Here is a 19,753-nt window from a genome sequence, read left to right as displayed (position 1 = left end):
TCAATTAAAAATCAATATAAGACATAGCAAAAATAAGACTTCGATAACACCCAGAAACAGCAATACAATCAAATCAATCAATGTAAGCCCAAAGAAATGAAAATGCTTCTCCTAGTGCCTTCAACTCAGCAAGGTTGGTGTTAGGTGAATGTACCTGGGATTCAGGAACATTCCACCAAAAGGGTGCCATTCAGAAAAGCACTATGCCCCAATCGCCACACTCTAAAGCACTGTCACATGGAAGGCATGGGCTCCTCAAGAACGGCCTCCATAGGAAGTGGAGGAGGTCCTTTAGACACCCAGGTCCAAACCCTACAGGGTTTTTAGAAGATTAAAACCAGCCAAGGTACACAGAGGAAGACACTGGACTTATTTCAACCCTGGCAAGATATATTCCATATGGCCTATTCAAGTCAATAACCTAGGCTTTTGCTGCATGGGGAAAGGGAGCAAGGGGCTGGATGTTCAGCTCCTGCTTAACCCCCACTTCTGGGACAGTTTTCTTTGCCAGCTTTTGCCCTCTCTAAAGAACCATTTTAAGGTATTTCTGCTGCCTGAACTTTCGTCTTCCAGACACAGGCAAATGTGGATATCATAAATTTTCTAAACCCCTCCAGTCTGGCTTTCAATCCAAGGGTGGTTTTGGTCTCTAGGGGCCCCATCACACCAGCATTTATCGCACTCTCGACATGCCTGGTTTGCGTTTTTGCAACAAGGCACTCAGATGACATTGTGCCTGTCCTGCAGACACCTTGCCTCTTCCCCTCCCTTTTCTGTGATTTCCTAGAGTGGGGAAAGTCTGGATTATTTTCCCCAAACAGAATTAAAGTGCCCTTGAGCCTCCTTGTAGTGCCGTCCTCTCACTATTTCCTTTGGTGTGTGTGTGTGCTTTGAAGGGAGAGCTTGCTGATGAAAGGGGAGGGCGGGGCGGTTCTCCTCCTTCAGCACTGTGTGGAACCAACGGACTCATGCTGAGTTGGTTGAATGGACTTTTACTGCTGCAACCCCACTCTCATTGCCTGTAGAAGTGGAGCCCAGCTGATGAAACATTAAATTGGTAAATCACTACACACCAAGCGAAAGGGAGGTTTCACCGGTATAGCGCGATACCACAAACCCACGTGAAAGGGGCCATTAGCTTGACACGCTAATGAAACGGAGCTAGAAATCTCGGAGGCAAACCAGGGAAAAAAAGTAGGTGTGATGGAGCCCTAGACGATGTTAATCAACTAACAGGTCAACTGTAACCTACTGATCCACTTTTAAATCTTTCTACAGCCCAGACCACTAGTTAACATGAAGAACTGGTGACAAACTTCTAAGACTTTGTGGGCATTTTCACAAATACTCTGAAGTGTTTTTATTCATACTGAATAGAGATAAAGTGCTAATTTTCTCTGGAATTCCAGAGTTCAACCTGCTCCTTCTTCCACATCTAGACAAAAATAAAAAGCAAAGCTTGGAGATTTCAATTCCCATTCCCAGCAGTAGCTCTATTTAATTCTTCTCCAAGCATTGCTCAACTGAAATGTCATAGTTACCATTGTTTTCAGGAATAAACTCAATGTGGTCAGATTCGACTACCGCAAGCTCATTGCTGGCTTCCACCCACACTTCTAGGGTAATATAAAAGGTAACATCAGAACTGCTGCAGGAATTATTGGTTATCTGGGGTATACAGTCAGAAAATGTATAAGTTGGCCTACAGTTGAAGAGAGAAAGTAGGATTTAGTGCAGGAAAAATGCAGTATCTTGATCCTAAGATTTCAGAAATGTACATGAGCATAGTTATCCTAGACATATTTAATCAGATATTAGTTCCATAAGATTAGGTGGGAATTACTCTCAGGTAAGTGAATTTAGGATTGTAGCTTTAGTTCAATAGCATGATGCTGTCATTACTTTAATTGCAATTAAAAAGAAAACAAGTGATGGAGAAAAAGAGCCTATGGCCCCTACACAGCAACTGAGGGACCATAGGATAGTTTGTAATCCCAGATGTGAGATCAGAGACAGTGCTCTGACTGTGGAGCTTGGAATTAGAACTCCAACCCCTTCCTCCCCCCCCATCAGCATGGAAAGAAACGTACCAGCTACTCTCCCAGCTTGGGAATGCGACCTCAGAGGATGAGGAAAGGGAGTGTTTCAGTAGGCAGAGAGGGGAGGGGATTGGAGAGGCCAGGATGCAAGTGATCCTGAGGCCTCTCCTGCTTCCTTCCCACCCCCTCCAATGATGCAGGACGGGAGGAAGGGGAAGTGAAGATCGCCTCTGCTGCTCCTCCTGCCTTGCATAGGATGACCATCAGCCTCCAAGTTTGGAGACTTACGGTCATCACAATAGGATTGCATCTTTAATACTTATTTTTTAATTAAATGAAAAAAGATATTTATAGCTTGGAGTAACGGACATAAAAGTAGTTTAAATAAATAAATAAATGCAGGCAAAATACCAAGTTATTTTCTCCACCCTTTTTTGAGAATTTGCTGGGGTTAGAATGGATACATTAGCTAATGTGTTTCATAGTTTCACTTTGCCATTCATTTTAAAACTGAAACAAGGAGGGGAAGACATGGATCACCACAGGCCCTGACCCCATAATTGCTGAGTAGTACAGTAAGTATGAAGTGTTTCACGTTTGCTATTTTTTTTAACAAATATTCTTTGAAAGCTTTACATGGACATTCCACAAAGAATTAAGAAACTGGTCTCAGGCCTTTAAATGATAAAACATATTTACCACTGTGATTTTACAGAGTATTTGGTGCTCAGGAACGTATTTCTTCCAGGTTCCCAGGTACATCTTCGAATGTATACTCTCTTTGCGGTTTGAATCACAATGCAACTCAAGTTCTTAGGCTTCTCTGGAGGTACTGCATTAAATACACACCAGAAGTTAATCCAGCAGCATAATTGCTCTTGAGTAAAGAACATTAACCTATTCTGGTACTAATTACTTAAAATTGTTGTATACAAGTGATTAGTAAACCACAATGATTTATATTCCGTCATTTTACGTTGTCAGCCTGTCCATTCTCCGAAACCCAACATTTGATTCAAAGTTTGTGCAAGTGGAAAGCTACTCATGCAAGGATAGTTCATTCAAGGATAGTTTCCATTCCCTCTTCCATCATGTAACCCTCCCCCAAGTCACTCTGGAGGTTTGGGGGCACTCCTGAACTGTGGTGCAAGGGACAGTTCGATGTTTACCCCTTTTCACTAAAGCCTTTTGTACCACAACTCATTCTGTTGCGGTGGGATCTCTGATCTCCAGAGAGGTGCTGAGAGAGGAAGGGACAGAAAAATCCTTACACTAATGCAACCTTTGAAACCAACCCATAATATATCAAAGCACACCTCAGTTAAATTGAATAAAGCCATTAAAAACACAGGGCTGTCCCTAGATTAGATTAATTACAGTTCATACATTTGAATAAGATTCATCATTTAAAACTGCATATGACAGCATTTCAAGATTGAAATAATATTTGAAAGATACTTTTAGATACACCCGAAGATAAATAAATGGTCCTTGAAGTAGGAAATTCCTTTCAGAAATGCGTTGGGCAGAATAATTTTTTTTCAGGCACCTGAGAACTGTTCTCTTTTGTTTTGTGATACACAAGTGTGTTTCTCTCTTGCTGTTTCCTCCAGGTTTTTGGCCTACAATTTCCATTAGGCCTAGCTAGCATAGCCAATCGTGTGGGATCATGAGAATTATAGGCCCAAACAACTAGAAGGCCACAAGTTGCCCATGCCTGTTTTAAGATGACAGCCGCCAAACATTGACTTTTAATCCTGTACATCCTTAGCCATGATCTTCACCCCTGCAGCTCTATTACTGCCATCAGAAGGGCTCTTACTCCCTCAAAAGACTCCATCCTTTCCCCCCTTGTTGACTCATATGCTTGGAACTGCCTCCCAGAACACCTGCATGACGCCAGTGCTCACTTCCTCCAAATCACTTTTCAAATCACATCTAATTTGGTTGTTAGAATTATACTGAGTCCCACTGAAGTCATCAAGAATAAATAAAAATAGGTCCATGTATCTAGATTTAGTCATGACTTAGTCACTGGGTTACAACACACACATAACATATTTGCATATATATATATATTCTGAACATGTGCTCCTAACATGGAAGCCTTCACTCAGTGGTAAGAAAACTACATTTACTTCAGAAAGTGAATGGGGATGCAGGAGGTAGGATAGATGTATATTCATTTCAAGAGCTGAATATCCCCTTGTATTAACCTGGTGCTTTGCTGTTTAACAGTGATCAAATTTGCAAGGAATTGTACTGAATTACAACATAACTGATTTGCTTCATTGATATTCCCATATTATTACTAAGACTCATGGGAATGCTGCATCTCTTTTCCTAGTAGTTGAGCAAGGCATTATGTGTGTCTCTGTGTGGGGAGTTTGTTGTTTTTGAGTGGATAAACAGTTGACAAAGAAACAGTAAATGGAACCCCCTCTCCACTGCCAATTCCTTGTTAAAGCAGAAGGCATTAGAAATACCATCAAGAAAACTCCATAATGTAATTAAATGCAACTTTGGCTCTAAATGTGTACCTTTCCACTGTTTCAATGTGCTCTAGAAATCTAGAGCAGCTTAAGTGTTCCATGTTTCCTTAATTATAAAAAATCAAAATTCCTATTCTCATGAAACACAGTTAATCTTTGTAACCCAAGATGTAATTTATCTCTGCTTTTTTACTTGGTACCTCTTAATCATGTGAAATGCTGTTTAGTGTTTCTCCCTTGTGTTGTCTTCAATATATTTGCCAAAATATTTATCTGTGATACTAAGTTTTAGTTTTCTTACTTCATGCAAGTGTTTTAGCTGAAGCATAAAAGGTAATACTCTTAAGAGGTTGTGGCAGACAAGAAATGGAAGATGGCAGACAATGTAGATGGCAGACAAGAAATGGAAGGTATCACTACCTAGAAGAGACTGTATTTTTAACACAGAAATTTCTCAATGTCCCCATAAGGAAGAACTTAAAGAAAACTACTTACAGCCCAACTTAATTTGAATTCCATAGATGTTCTGCACAATGTTTCCAGCTACCAAGATGTTGCAAGTCAGAGGAGTATCCAAAGTAGAGGTGTCATTAAATGTTACACTAGAAACAGTTTCATTTATTACACCGTATTGCTCTTTTGGGACAACCACATTTTTAGTTTTCCAGAAAATCTGATTGGCGTGAATGTTACCATAAATTGAACAGTTACTGATAACGCAGAATGCTGTAAAATTGGAGTCAATGGAAAGGACGACTGGAGACTCTGGGATGATATAGCCACACAGATTCACAAGACCATCTGAAACTGAGAAAGATCATTAGATTTGTTTTTTCCCCTGTACAGTGACAAGATATCAACTAATGCTATAACTCAGGGAAGGCAACCAGATGCCTTCCAGGTATTTTGAACATCAGACACAGTCCGAAACATCTGGAGGGCACTGAGCTGCCTACCCTTGCTATAAGCAAATTACAATATAGTGATAATTATCTAGAAAACATGCTAGAAAAATAATTTATTCTATATGTGAAAAATTGGCTCGGACCTAAGAGGAGCAATCATAACGTTTATGGAAGGATTTCCCACCCATCCCCTCCCTAGTGCAAACACTTGTGCTCCCATGAAAGCCTAACTGGCAGGTTGAAGAGTCCTTGCACAGGATGGGATGCAAAAGATCAGTATAATCAAAGAAAGAGGATAGCAAGCATTTTAAAGTGATATACAGATACTTTGGTCTACTTCATGAACAATTAGGTAGCAACAATTCCTTAAATAATATTCAAATTATTCCAAGGAAATTGATCTTTTCCTAATATTAAAGAAATGAGATACATTTGGACAGATCCAATTAATTATGTTTTAACTATCTCTCCCCTCAGCCCGATATATTACATGTAGGAATCTGGTTGATCTGTGTTATCTAATCTTTCTGAAGTACAGTTTTTTTTTACAAAAAAATAGATGAATAAAGCAAGATATAAAACCTGAAACAGAACTATATGGCTGAAATGGCCTTCATTTGAAATAACCAATTAATGTTTGATTGGCTCATGTCACTACATGTTGTATTTGGAATTTATCTCAAAAATATTAAACTGGAATCTGTTCAAAACCTTCTAATCTATAAACCAGTCAATAGTATCAAACTAGGACAATAAATTTTAATGTGCCTAATCCTGTGCAGAACAGGATTTGTAAGTATTATTGTACTTTAAAGAACTTTCAAATAAAAAGTAATAATTTTCTGTAATGTTTACTCAACTAACAAATTCAGTTGTATAACATTTCATTACAACTTTCTTATTTCTACAGACTTACCTCCAAAGGAGTAAATGCTCAAGAGTGTTACCACAGCTTGTACTGACCAATCCCATTTTGAAAACATCTTGAACCAAAGACACTGTAAAAACAAATATTTTATATAGGTTTTTTTTTAACTGTGCTGAATAGGCCACAAATTTCTTTTTATGAAGACATCTCCCAGTTTCTGTGGTTTCCTTCATTATGAAAAGTTTATTAAGCATGAACAAAAAGGTTTTGTGGAAACAAAAACATTACGCAAAGAAATATGAGAGAGAAAATGAATGTCATCACACCTCACATTATAGTGAGAAGACAAACCGTCAGTGAAACTTGCATGAGAAATGCATCAGAAGCAGTAACGATTACTAAAAAGCACCAGAGTGAATAAAAATTCTTTTTTCAAAATGGAATAAACAAAATACTGAATTCATCTCATAAAAAAAAACTAGTGCAGAATGAGAGCATATCGATGTTGTTAACCAAACATGACATTGTCACTATTCTGCAGCAATCCCACAACTCTCCCCTGAAAAGCAGCGCATTTTTGGAAAGTAATTTTACTGAGTCTTTTTTTCCTTAATGCAGCTCCTGCGTTTTTCATGTGCAGTGTGTCCCACCCCCACCCCCCGAATTAAATCCTGCATACTGGGTATGCGTAGGTCAAGACATCCTTCCCCTGCATTCCTTTTCTTTGGGCATTGGCAGTAGTGCACTTTCTGGACACAGGCTTAGGCTTCCCCCCCCACCAATTAGCAATAATTCATAGTATTTCGCCCCCCCTTGCCTTCTCCACTGTTTGTTCTTACTTTGCCCTATTTCACAGTAGCGCAATCTCACAGTATCACCGTTTAGCGCTACTGCGAAATAGCACTGTTTCACTCTCTCTCTCTCACCACTTCAGTGTGTTGTACTTTGGATATAGGACACTTCTTTTTTTTATTTTCACTTTGCACTATATTGAAGTAGTGCCCAGAGAGCCTCTGCTGTTAGGCAGTACAAAATGTAATAAAAGAAAAGAAAAAGAAATAAATAATACCACGATTTCACCCTTTCACCACTTTGCAGATCTGTGCTTTTGAAATAGGGAACTTCCTTGAACGGGGGAGCAAGCTTCTCTTGTTTGCTAAGCAGCACCTACGCCATTGATGATGTTCAGTTCTACTTGCCAGACTCCCCTCACTGAACCCTGAAGTATGGCAGCTTCAACTGCTGTTTGACCAATGAAAGCAGGTTTTTAGGTAGTGTATACTCTGCTTTTCTTGCTTCGTATGGTGCTGACAGACCAAGACTACAAACATTCGCCTTTCCTCTCCATCTTCATAAACTAAGACTCTGATTTGTCTTTTGGTTACCCCCTTCTCTTTGGCCTTTCTGTAACTCATTTCAGTCCTCTTACACTTATGTGCACACATATTATTTGTATAAATAGAATTTGACACAATCCTAGACATTGTCTGAGGGGCCATAGGATCCTGGTGTTTTGACCTCAGAGCTATGGCCTTGGAGGTGAAAATCCCCGTTTGGATCTTTACCTGCTACCAGTTATCATAGAAAGATCCATGATGGGTCCTCTTCCAAGGTCAGTGCCATTACCTCATACAATGAGGGGGAGAGGAAAAGGGGGTTTGCTGGTGGGTGGGGAGGGGAGAGAAGGGAGGAGTTGCCAGCACAGCTTTATTCTGAGGCCTCTCCAGCCCTGGATCGGCCCCTGAAACTTCGCTAGACAGGCTCAGAGGCCCATCTAGTGGAAAAATTTTAAAAGGCAGTTTGAGAGGGGAAATTGCCTCTATCGCTTCTCCCACCCTGCTGACAACAGGGCATAGAATCTCAGAAGTATCCAAAATTGGAGACTTCCTTCTGGCAACTCTTTGAAGAGTAGCCCAATAACCCTTTCAGTATTTATTAGCAGTGCCTTCATAAGGTTAACACATTAGCTTTCTAAGTAGTTTCTCTCTAACAGACTGAGGCTACCCTCTTTAATATGCAATTCAAGGCCCAGATATATACAGCACACACATGCAGAGGTTGCCTCAACTGTGTAATTTGAATTTCCAGTAGCAGCATCTGACCCTAAAGAGGGAGAGAGAGGCTCAGAGCTCCAACTCTGTTCTAAATGCTACTAATCTTGTCCTACCAAGCTCCTATCTAGCGGGTCGCTCTTTCAGCGTGTTGGCTAATGGCACCTCGTCTTCATCTTTTCCCCTTTCAGTAGGGGTTCTGCAAGGCTCGGTGCTTGGCCCGTTGTTGTTTTCTTTAAACATGTTGCCCTTGGGTAATCTTATTCAATCTCATGGCCTCCGATATCATCTGTATGCCGATGATACACAATTATATCTTTCATCTCCGGATCTTTCTCCTGATGTTCACGATCGTATCTCGGCATGTCTTTCAGATATTTCAGCTTGGTTGCTTCATCGTCGTTTGAAACTTAATATGGCAAAGACTGAATTGCTTGTTTTTCCTCCTAAACCTTCTCCTCATCTCTCTTTCTCTCTTACTGTCAATAATGTTACACTTACTCGAGTCAAGAAAGCTCGTAGTCTTGGCTTTATATTTGATTCCTCGCTCTCCTTTATTCCTCAGATTGAGACAGTAGCTAAATCCTGTCGTTTTTTCCTGTATAATATTGCCAGGATTCGATCATTTTTGTCTGTCTCTTCTGCCAAGACTCTTGTTCATGCATTGGTTATTTCTCGGTTGGACTATTGCAACCTTCTTCTCACTGGCCTTCCTTCTTCTCATATCAGTCCGTTGGTTTCTGTTCACCACTCTGCTGCTAAGATCATCTTCTTGGCTCGCCGCTCTGACCATGTTACTCCACTTCTGAAATCTCTTCATTGGCTTCCAATTCACTTCAGAATCCAATATAAACTTCTCCTGTTGACCTACAAAGCTTTTCACTGTCTAGCTCCTTCCTATCTTTCCTCTCTCATCTCACACTATTGCCCCGCTCGTGCTCTTCGCTCCTCTAATGCCATGTCTCTCACCTGCCCAAGGGTCTCTACTTCCCTTGCTTGGCTTCATCCATTTTCTTCGGCTGCCCCCTACGCCTGGAACGCTCTTCCAGAACATTTGAGAACTACAAGTTCAATCGCAGCTTTTAAAGCTCAGCTAAAAACTTTTCTTTTTCCTAAAGCTTTTAAAACTTGATTTTGTTCTGACTTTTATACTGCCTGTTTGGTGCATTCTCTTCCCCTCCTTATTGTTTTATTATGATTTTATTAGAATGTAAGCCTATGCGGCAGGGTCTTGTTATTTATTGTTTTACTCTGTACAGCACCATGTACATTGATGGTGCTATATAAATAAATAATAATAATAATTATAGATTTCCTCCCCCCCCCCAAATTGCTTAACAGTAATTATCTTAGATATTATCATATTTAAGCAATTTTAAAACTAGGGTAATTAATAGGATTACAGAATGGATTTTTTTCAAGATTTTTTTTATTTCTTACATTTTTAAACTGCCCAATAGCCGAAGCTCTCACTACTTTTTCCTTTATCCCCATGACAAAAGCTAAAATCATGATCACCATAAGTATCTATTTAAAAAATCCACCAAAATCTAAGCTCAGTTGGGTTGTTGAGTTCTCTGAGCTTGGCCAGACAGATTGTACATCTTCTTTGCTCTGAGGCTCAACAGTTTTCCTGAGCTCTGCCCTTTAGCATAGCTAACAGACTGCTCAGGGGTCTTATAAAATCAGTCTTTAGGATTCAGGTGAGCAATTGCAAGAGGTCTGGAGGGCCATTTTGAAATGTATATGTTCAACGATGAGAAATAATCGTCACTGTGAGAACTGACTTGCATTTGCAGTGGAAAACAAGACTTGGATGAGATAACATTTTAGGAGAGCAGAACGGAAAAGGGCAACCATTTCAGTAAGCGACAGGATTTAAGAGCAAGCATTAGGTTTGAGCCCCCTGGTTGTGGTGATGGTGAGGAAACTGACAACTGAAGGCAGCAGTGGTCCTAGTGAAGATTTTAGCAGACAAGATATGGAAAAGTATCACATTGGAATTGGATGGCAACATTTAGTAACTAAAACGTTTAGAAACTAAAATAGTACTTTTAGAAATTATGAAGTAGGCCTGTTACTGTCCCCCAGAAAAACAACAAACCATGCAATTTTTAATGAACTGTAGGTGCAATCCCTAAGCATCTGCTGGACTGAGGCCACAGCTAGACCTAAGGTTTATCCTGGGATCATCCAGGGTTCGCCCCTGCCTGAGCACTGGATCCCCTGTGTGTCAACCTAGATGAACAGTTTTGACCCCTGGACGATCCAGGGATAAACCTTAGGTCTAGCTATGGCCCAAGAGTGTGACCCTTCAGCATATTTGAGTTTTAGACTCAGGTTCTAAATTATCTTCTAATCCCTTTTGGCAGCTTGACAGTGACTAAGTGGTAGACTCTTATGCAATAGTAGAGATGTGAAGGCCAGGGAAAACATGGGGAAAAAATCAATTTAAAAAACCTGGTTCTGGGGACCATTTCCCCCCCCCCTGAAAAAACGGAAATATTGAACAACCTTGGATTATAAAAATTGAATTCTAGAATTTAAGACAAGGTGTTTATATCTTGTTACCCACCCTTTACTCATACAAAAATGATTTCTAAAAACTATGTCATAACAACACTTTTATAGAAAGGTTAGAGATGTAAAATATCTGGAAATAATGAAGCTATGGGGGGAAAGCCCCTGTGATTTCTCCAGCATAGTTATTCCTTCTAATCCTTATTAAAATTATTAATCTAATGTATCTTTTACTTACAGACATTTATGCTCAGTTCCCCAAAGTTTATATTGTTCTGATTTTATCTGTACACCACCCTGAGATCCCAGTGATAATAGGGCTCGATACAAATGTTTCAATAAACAAACAAACAAATAAAATAATACTATGTTACTTTCCTTTTTTAAATTAACTTTGAAACTTGGACCTATAGTATTCACTGCCACAGTTTTTAGTAAAGTTCTCAATTAGATCTCATCATTAGAGAATGCTACCTCAGCTATAAACCCTCTCTACCTAAAAGAAACTCAGCAGCTTGGTTCCTATGGCATAGGCATTGAAATGGCAATACCACTAGAGAAAACCTTTCAAAATGAACAAAAAAATAAGATGTTTATTAATAAGAATTATTTACAAAAGTGATTAAAATGTCACTCTTCAAATAAAAGGCAGAGATTGCTTAAGTGTTCTTAAATTAAATATGGTTACTTAACTTTCCTAAATTCAATCTTTCCAAGCTAAATAAAATCTCAATAGATTTTTCTTCAGATCAGATTTCTCTAAACTCCACTCCACATAAAGGAACAGGTTGAGGAATTTCCCCAAGCTTCCATACAAAGGGAATATTCTCATAAAGCAAAAAAGTGATTAGATCTGTAGAGTGCTAAAAAAGCATAAGTATTGCTTATTTTTCAATATCCCCCCAAATTTCTGTTTATTTCCAACCCTCCACCCAGAAAAAAGACTTTCCCCAGTTTCAAAATTTCCAGAAATTTTACATGTCTATTCAAGACTACTTAAAAGGTAGTAGTATGGAAAACATAACATACACACTGTCTCAAGACACAAATCCTCTCCGTAAACACATCATTGTTCCTGATATCTTTCCTCATTTGGTCTCACTCACAGTCCAAGTTTAGATGGAAAGATCCTTGAATCAGAACACTGTCTTTTTACCCAGCACTGTCTTTTTACCCAGAACTGTCAGTACTTTCTGTAGTTTCTGAAGGCATTTAAGATATTGTTATATGTTGGGGGTCAGTCCAAATTACCTCCAGGAACAATTATAACTCAGGCCCTTTCTACACCTAAGGGTTATCCCAGGAAAATAGAGGGATCATCTCTGCCTGCTCCCGGGATCCCCTGTGTGGCATTTGGATGAACAGGAAAGATCCCAGGACGATCCCGGGATACAGGGCTGGTGTAGACATGGCCCAAGTGTCTCTGAGTAGAAGAGATAAAGATTCTCCCTCTTCTCACCACACTGTAATTCCTAATTGGGTAACCTTTTTGTTCTACAAGACTTGAGGGGGTAGGAAGAAATGAATCTGGGGAAAGGCTGAATCTGACACAAAAGGAGAGCGGCTTTTGTCTTGTGAAGAGATCTGCTGGGTAGCTGAGAGGAAGCAGGGTGTGCTTGGGGGTTGGGTTGCTGTAGGCCTGAACAGTGGAAATAAACCTCCATAAAAGAAACACCACAAGTCTCCAGTGCCCTCCTTCTCGGAAACTGAAATCTGAGCAAATGCTGAAACCCCTGCAAGTCCGCCCCTCCCAGGACTGGGGTGCAGGAGCATAACAATATGTTTACATAGCTTGGTTTTCACTTGTGGAGTTGGAGTAGTTTTATATTTCACTCGCTTGCAATTATATTGTTTCTTAGTTCTAGAAACAATTATCCCATCTAAACAAACACTGTCCTCAACATTTTGTATAACTAAAGTTGCAATCCTATGCACTTACTATTATTATTATTATTTATTTATATAGCACCATCAATGTACATGGTGCTGTACAGAGTAAAACAGTAAATAGCAAGACCCTGCCGCATAGGCTTACATTCTAATAAAATCATTATAAAACAATAAGGAGGGGGGTACTAGTTACCTAGTACTAAACCCAGTTAACATTGCACTCATGTCCTGTCTGTAGGTATCCTGTGGGCAGCTGCTTGGCCACTGTGTGAACAAAATGCTGGACTAGATGGACCTTGGTCTGATCCAGTACAGCTCTTCTTACACTCTTAAGTTATGTTAACATAGTACAACTTACGTTAAAGTAACATCAAAGTAAATATGCATAGGATTGCACTGCATGCCTCTGATAAAAATAAAGCCTGCAGCTTCATGCTGAATTAGATCATGGATGCCTAGTATTTTATTTACTTCTTGAAATAAGAAGCAGCCATGAAAGATTGAAGGTACCACAGATTTCAAAATTTAAACAACCTAAGACCGGAGGAAATAGGACTGCAGCCACTTGCTTACCCTTATGCTCCTTCCTGTCCCACCTTATAGCAACATTTTGTTAACTAGAATGCATGAACCTAACAACACCCAGGATACAAACAGCAGAGGGATGAATCTAAGTCAGAAATCCTTAGAAGTAAGTTCAGCTGGAAAATGTCTGAGAAGGCTGCTCCTCTACCAATCATTTTAGAACACCTTCCCTAAGCTTATCTTCTTCAAAGTTCAAACAACAGGCCAACTGCTTCCAGCTGGTATAATGGCAGGATATAAAAGGATTATTCATTACTAAAAATAATAATAATCTGCCCCAAATTCTGCATACTGGTGATTGAGAACCTCCAACCCATGGGTCTTATTGAGCCTGCACAGTTTCTCCATCCTGCTTCACAAATTCCTCAGCTGCTGATTGGAGATAAGAGCTTTTCCCTTTGGGACAGACAGGTGGAGCCAGGGAGGAAGTTGCTGAGCAATTCAATCCTGCATACTTCTGAATAGTCAAGTAGAGACTAATCTTGCTTATTTGTGAGTAATCATGCTGCTCGTGCTTACCTCTGAGTAGACTTGCTTCCTACTATAAATTGGCAGCAATAAAATTGGCGGGGGAATGAACCCCACTCACTTTTGCTTTTGATCTCACCCACAACTGGAATGTGGACCCTAAGGGCTTCTCCAAAATGGAATCTAGCCAAGGGCTGAAAAAGATCCCGCTCCCCCTACATTAAAGGATGAGAAGATTAGGAGGAACATTTTCTAGTTGATGTAAAAACAAAAACAGAGAAAGATTGGCCAGGGAGAAGGGAGAGGATCAGATTCCAAAATCCAATGAAGTGAATGCGAACTACAGACGTTTCTATAAAACCTTTTTATTGAAGCACCTGAAAAACACATCAAATGTTCTCTGTACCAGTTTCAACCTTGACTGTGGGGGGGGATCTACACTACTGCTTTTAAAGCGCTTTAAAGCACTTTGAACATGTTTTGAAAACTGTAGATGCAGTGTATCCTGGGCCCTAACAGTTGTCAAAACTGTTATAAAGTGCTTAAAAGCAGTAGTGTAGATCCCCCCTGTCACCAATGATAAGAGGCCAAAAGGATAAAAATGGCTTTGAATAACTATGAAAACATAATTTATTGTAATCATGTCACATTCATAAATCCCACTAGGAAATTGAGAGAGAGAATATTGAATTCTACATTGTTATATTTCTGTACTTTCCAAAGAACCTAATGTTTCATTAGCTAGAAAGTAGATATAGCAGGTAAGGCATTATGCTCAAGGCAGCATTTCAGTGGGATTGTGGTTTAGAAATGAGGCTGAAACCTATGGTTTACCGAGAATTTCATTCCACTCAGATTTTACACAACTGACTGGCTCCCAAAAGCAATCATTGGGCAGTTTCTGATAGCGCTACACAACATCATTTGTGCAGAAAACATCATAATGATACCAATGACCCAATCAGGGGAGAAGAGAAGGATTATGTACGCTGCCTTGGGTTCCTTGGAGGAAAAAGGCAGGATATAAATGCAATAAATAAGTGAAATAAATAAAAGTCACAATTTGAAGCCAGGATGTGTAGTTGGCTTCCCATTCAGTCCCTTGTTTACTTTGATGGGAGTATCAATCAAAATTATGGACCTTAGTTCTCCCCCACCCCCTGGGTACTATCCCACCTGCCAAGTTGCAATAAGTTAATAACAGAATGAATAAAGATTATACTAAAGGACTATACCAAGTTAAAAACTAAACTTTATAAGGAAAGTGACCTAACAAATCTAATTACATCTTTGGAACTGCCCAATTTGACAGGTATTGTAGCCATTCATCACACTACTATTTCCTCTTATGAAATAATGACTGTATAAGAAATGGAAAACTGTCCATTGGAAAATACAGAAGTGGAAAGTTTTTTGCCCCATATCACTGCCTTTAGCCCTCAATTAAGTTATTAGCTTTCCCTGTCTCCTATTGTTATATCTGGACTGCCACACTTAAAAACAATAAGTTGGGTGAGGTACACTTTACAGCCTAATAAAATTTCCCTTTTAGGAGATAAGGTAGATAAGTTTTCTTTCATGAACAGAATCTAACTGTTTTGCCATACTCCTGTTTAAGTCTAAGTCATGTCTATGGCCTAGCATGTAGGTCATTTTTCCTAACCATGGTGGCTACATAACCATGGTTTAACCACCCTCGCTAACCAAGGGTTAGTGGCTTGGCAGCAAGAGAGGCCAAAAGTGGCACCTGTTTCTCCCCCACAGAACACCAAAACGTAGGGATGGGAAACTCACCCATTTCCATCTTGCGCTCTGCTTTTCTTTCAAGTTTTTAGTTTTTCAGTTTTTTAAAAGTTTCCTAATGGGTGAATTCCCCCCACATGTGCATTTTCACTTTTTAGCCTGAGGGGGAATGTGCATTGTTGGCTGTTTGTGTTATTATTATTATTTATTTATTTATATAGCACCATCAATGTACATGGCGCTGTACAAATTACACAGTAAATAGCAAGACCCTGCCACATAGGCTTACAATCTAATAAAGTTGTAGTAAACAATAAGGAGGGAAAGAGAATGCAAACAGGCGCAGGGAAGTGTAAACAGGCACTGGGTAGGGTGAAGCTAAACAGTATAGAGTCAGAACAAACTCAATATTTAAAAGCTATAGGGAACAGAAAAGTTTTTAGCTGAGTTTTAAAAGCTGTGATTGAGTTTGTAGTTCTCAAGTGTTCTGGAAGAGCGTTCCAGGCGTAAGGGGCAGCAGAAAAAAAAAGGACGAAGCCGAGTAAGGGAAGTAGAGGTCCTTGGGCAGGCGAGAAGCATGGCATCAGAGGAGCGGAGAGCACGAGCGGGGCAATAGTGTGAGATGTGTGTGTATACACACACACACACACAAACACACACATATATTTGAATGAAGGAAAAATGAAAGAATGGGCCCTGTAATGGCTGCCCGCCATTGGCTACAGCACTGCTGAGGCCACTGGGATGTGTGACGTACCAGTCGGAGCACTGCGGACTTCTGCGGGGTGGCAGGTGGTTAGGGAGAGATTAGTGTAACCATTTTGTGGAGCATGGCTCCATTGTCATATGGCGGGAGCATGTGCCGTGGTTAGCCTAACCACCCTTTCCCAAGTTACATCTCAACAGGGCCTATGTTACAATTTGGACTTAAAATATTTGCATCCGTTTTTCAACTGGAAAATTTAGTCTGGTGTATCTGTTTTTCAAGGGAATCCTGTAGGTTTGCATTAAATAACCTATGAGCAAATCTTTCAGGCGCCTATTAATTTTCTGCTGGCACCTGAGATGTTCAAATATTAAATCCTGTGCAGGGTTAACACCTAAACATTGATACTGCTTTGAAATATCATTTCAATTCTTCATGCAACACATTATCAATGGTCAACTCAAGTGGCTAAAGGGGCCTCATTCCAGAAAAACACACCACTCTTCTATGATACAAAAAGTTCTCAGCAAGATACTCACATTTGGCAGAGGAACAAAAACAGCACATGAAAGGAAATTAAGTGAACACATTATTCTAGCTAAATAAGTAGCACTGCACTGATCTAACACAGTGGAAATCCCCTTATTGGTCACACTGATGACCATCTTTGAGGAAGCACAATATGCTAAGCCCAGAAACACATAGCAAACGCAATACTGAGCTGCAACACAACCTGCTTTCCAATAGAAAAATGAATGATGAATTTAGGTCAACCTTCCCCCGCTGCCCAATCATGTTGCTTGATCCAAGAGATCTGGATTGAGGAAATTTATTTATTTCATTTCTATACTGCCCAATAGCCAAAGCTCTCTGGGTGGTTCACAAAAATTAAAACCACAAGGTACAGCATAAAATACGAAATATTGAATCTTAAAACTGCAATATAAAAGTACAACCAGAATCATAGCAGCAATATAGTGATTTAAAATGCAGATTTAAAACAGCAGAGCTAAAAGACTAGGATGGTAAAATATGGGGAAAATAAAAAGGTCTTTCTCCTGGCGCTGACAGGCATACAACGCCAGGCAAACCTCTCTAGGGAGCTCATTCTACAGCCAGGATGCCACAGCAGAAAAGGCCGACTTCCTGGTAGGCACTTGCCTCACTTCCTTTGGCAGGGGCTCATGGAGAAGAACCCCTGAAGATGATCTTAGGGTCTGGGCAGTTACATATAGGAGGAGGCGATCCTTCAGATAACCTGGCCCCAAGCAGTTTAGGGCTTTGAATGCTAATATCAGCACTTTGAATCAGGCCCAGACACGGACTGCAACTGGAAAAGGACTGGCGTAATGTTGACTCGTTGGCCAGTCCCCATTTGGACTAGCTGAAGTTTTCAAACTGTTTTCAAAAGCAGCCCCATGTATAACTATTATTCAATATCAATGGTGTTTTAAACAATGTACATTATTTAAAATGTGTACTTCACAGAGTAACATAACATAATATCTAAGGCTCTTATAGTCTAAAAAAACAGAAAGGTAGCAAAGAGAGAAACAAAGATAAACAAGTTATGGCTGTGAGCAAGTGCAGTTGTATATACTAGGCTTCATTTCAACTGGTGATAGGTATAGATGACATAAACATGGTACAAAACTAGAGTATAGGTGTCATAGATAGTGAATATTACCTGGGCTGTACCACTTGCAACAGCAGATAAAAGTTCTGCATGACTGAACAGATGCTCCTTCATGCTCTCCACAAATGTTCCCTTTACATAGAAATCTAGCTATGAGGGAGAAATATTGCAGCATAGCCTTCTCCCTGGCATCTAGCTTTCTAATATGGATGGTTGGTGGGTGGTGTATAAAGGAACATGTATTCAATCCTGAGAACTCCCATTCTGCTGGAAATGATACAGCCCAAGCACAGGTTTACCAATTTGGTGATGCGGTAAGGGTGCCCAGAGAACACACAATTATTGTAGATTAAACAGCATTTGAGAGCAGGTTAGTAGGAGAGAGAAGCAGTCAGGGAAATCAAGTTAAGTAGCTGCGGTAGAGGGCTGAGGATATCCAGGAAAGAATGAATCTACGCCCTTCGCTGACATGACCGTGAGCAGTGGCTTATCTTGCTCACACAGCAGTGGAAAGGAGGCCAGGAAAAGAACGAGTTAAATTAGCTCATGTCCTCAGTCTTCTTCATATCGAGCAACAGATTATTCCCTTCCATACCTTCACCCCGCGGCCTTCATATCTTATATTATTACTCACAGATGAACGACCACTCCCCAACCTGTTTCGGAATTCCATTAGAGTGTAAATTAGACGACCTCCACCCCTTCACGTTTCGCACATACACAAGAGCAGCAAGTAAAGAGGGCGGGGAAATCCCACCCCATTGCCACCATGACTGCAACAAGATGAAAATGGTTTTTAAAAGACGATTAGAAAGGACAGCACCAGGGCAGGCGTGACCCGTCGGTGAGGGCCGAGATAGGGGAGCGCGTGTAACTAACACACACACACACACACACACACACACACACACACACACTCTCTTTAAAAACATTGGGTAAAATGTTTTTACTCTAAGTACGGTGGGACATAAGTCCTACTTAGAATAGACTCATTCAAGTGAATGGGAATTACGTAAGTCACGACTAACTTAAATCCATTTTTAAAAATGGGTCTACTCTAAGTAGGACTTATATTGATTAAGTTCTGACGTCCGGCAAAGTCTTGGAAAGGGCGCCCCGAGACTAGGTCTCATGCCGCGCAGGCGACGAAAGACCAGGCCCGCCTGAGGGGAAAGGGATGGGCTTTCTTTTCTGCTCGAGGGCAGCAGCTGCCAAATTCTCCCTTCCGCCTGGCCCAGCAGTGCCGCAGGCGTCGTCCCTTCGCTCCCTTTCCCGAAAAGGGTAAACGCGGTCGGGAAGAAGAAGAGGAGGAGGAGGAGGGGGTGGTGGTGATGGGTGGGTGGAGGGAGGGAGGAGGGAAGCTGACGACGTGGAACGGTCCCTCACCTCCTCGCCCGCTACCGCGTCCACTCCCTACTTCCACAACGCCCGCAGGCCTCGACCCATCGCCCTCCGGCCAGTCCCGCAGCGATGTCCGCCCCTCACAGCCTCTGGCAGAACTACTATTCCGAGAGACTCGCGTCTGACGGACGGCCAGCTCGAGCGCTTCACTCGGGTAGCAATTGGTAGGCATGGCGGTGACGTCATGGCGGGGGGGCGTGGCAGGCGCGAGAGGAGGCGCTTCCCGTAACCGGCCTCTCGCTGCCTGGATTCCGGGCGCTGGGTCCCAGCAGGGCAGCGGCGCGAGGGAGGGAGGCAGGGGAAAGGGGGGTCGGGATGAGGGGGAGGCTGCGATCGAACGCCCCGCATTGCGGCCACGGCGCCTGCGCGCAGGAGACCGAACGTGCACCCTGGAGGAGGCGGAGGAGGGAGGTGAGACCACAGACAGCAGTGGAGGCTGGTGGCTCTGA

At 41.1% G+C, this 19,753-nt stretch overlaps 1 protein-coding gene across 1 annotated transcript in view; it reads right to left on the bottom strand.

Moving 5' to 3' along the window:
• Positions 1 to 19,438, bottom strand: part of IL6ST (interleukin 6 cytokine family signal transducer) — a 37,666-nt gene extending 18,228 nt beyond the window's left edge. The window contains exons 1-5 of the mRNA XM_063128063.1: positions 19,290 to 19,438; positions 6,353 to 6,434; positions 5,027 to 5,338; positions 2,739 to 2,871; positions 1,542 to 1,702 (exon numbers count right to left, since the gene is read on the bottom strand). Of these exons, the coding sequence (XP_062984133.1) occupies positions 1,542 to 1,702; positions 2,739 to 2,871; positions 5,027 to 5,338; positions 6,353 to 6,419 (673 nt within the window). The 5' untranslated portion in view covers positions 6,420 to 6,434; positions 19,290 to 19,438. The remainder of the gene's footprint in view (positions 1 to 1,541; positions 1,703 to 2,738; positions 2,872 to 5,026; positions 5,339 to 6,352; positions 6,435 to 19,289) is intronic.
• Positions 19,439 to 19,753: the final 315 nt, after the last annotated feature.

Source organism: Elgaria multicarinata, chromosome 6 (assembly GCF_023053635.1).
Source record: "Elgaria multicarinata webbii isolate HBS135686 ecotype San Diego chromosome 6, rElgMul1.1.pri, whole genome shotgun sequence".
Taxonomy (NCBI): Eukaryota; Metazoa; Chordata; class Lepidosauria; order Squamata; family Anguidae; genus Elgaria; species Elgaria multicarinata.
This window is presented reverse-complemented; position numbering and strand designations above follow the sequence as displayed.